Source organism: Octopus bimaculoides, chromosome 13 (assembly GCF_001194135.2).
Source record: "Octopus bimaculoides isolate UCB-OBI-ISO-001 chromosome 13, ASM119413v2, whole genome shotgun sequence".
Lineage (NCBI taxonomy): Eukaryota > Metazoa > Mollusca > Cephalopoda > Octopoda > Octopodidae > Octopus > Octopus bimaculoides.
In genome coordinates, this window is record NC_068993.1 from 44,044,972 (window position 1) to 44,046,279 (window position 1,308).

Here is a 1,308-nt window from a genome sequence, read left to right on the forward strand (position 1 = left end):
CCAGTGAAACACTGGGGTCGATGTAATCAACTAGTCCCTTCCCCCAAAATTTCAAGGCCTTGTGTCTTCAGTAGAAATGATTATTATTATTATTATTATTATTATTATTGCTTTTCTCTTGTTTTTTTTTTCTTCTCTATTCTTTCATTAACCTTCTTTACATTCATTTCCGTACTCACTCATTCACTCTCTGTCACTCACTCACTCATTCGTTCTTTCATTTACACATTCACTCTTTCTTTCATTCTCTCAACCTTCTGTTTCTATGTGAGTATTACAGGAATTCGGTGTGAACCTTGTAGTCGAACAAGAATGGATTGACCATCGACTTAATTTCTATAACCTGATCGACAGTGAGGTACTTGAGCTGGACGTGAAAATGATGGACGAATTGTGGGTCCCTGACATCTATATCTCCAATGAAAAAGTGGCCACCTTCCACACGGTCACCGTTCCTAACAAAATGATGCACCTTTACCAAAACGGAAAAATTATCTACAGAAACAGGTATGATAATAACTCTTTCTATTGTAGACACAAGGCCTGAAATTTGGGGAGCGGTGCTAGTCGATTGTCAACCATAGATCTTAACTGGTACTAATTTTATCGACCTCGAAAAGATAAGACGCAAAGTATACCTCGGCGGAATTTGAATTCAGAACGTAAAGAGGGATGAAATGCCGGCAAGCATTTTGTCCTGTTTGCTAACTATACTGCCAGCTCGCCACCTTAAAGAGGTATGATAAAGCACTGAATATTTTCATCGTCTTGACCGCCTTATTGCATAAGGACTTGAGACATTTACCTAGAGGGGGAAGGAACTTAGGAATCTCGAGATTCAATTTGAAACACAATAATTGCGGCTTATATTTTTGTTGTTTTAAAATAGATTAAACAATTATGGTTTGAATGTATTTGGTTTTATCTATGCTCTGTCAGCGCTGACCTGAGTTTAAACAACGACCATCACTATTAGTATCATCACATCATCACCATCATCGTCGTCGTAAAAAAAGAAAAGTCGAATTAAATGTCTGTGAAACTCTGAACTCCCAAAGACTGTGGTTCACGGGGTTGGCATGATTTCAACCATCAGTTTGCTCAACTAGAGATGACCTTTTGACTAAACCACCTTCGCTACCATTAGCATCATTAGTACTAGCTTCATTACCATCACCTTTCATTACCAATATTGTGATTACTAATATCATCACCATGGTTACTATCACCTTCTCCCTACCATTATTATTACAAACACCATCATTATCAGCACTAATAGAACCACCACCACCACCACCACCACCACCA

General features: G+C 38.3%; 1 protein-coding gene across 1 annotated transcript in view; it reads left to right on the plus strand.

Moving 5' to 3' along the window:
- LOC106877995 (glycine receptor subunit alpha-3) overlaps positions 1-1,308 on the plus strand; it is a 53,073-nt gene that overhangs the window by 36,705 nt on the left and 15,060 nt on the right. The window contains exon 4 of the mRNA XM_014927069.2: positions 281-507. Coding sequence (XP_014782555.1) covers positions 281-507 — 227 coding nt within the window. The remainder of the gene's footprint in view (positions 1-280; positions 508-1,308) is intronic.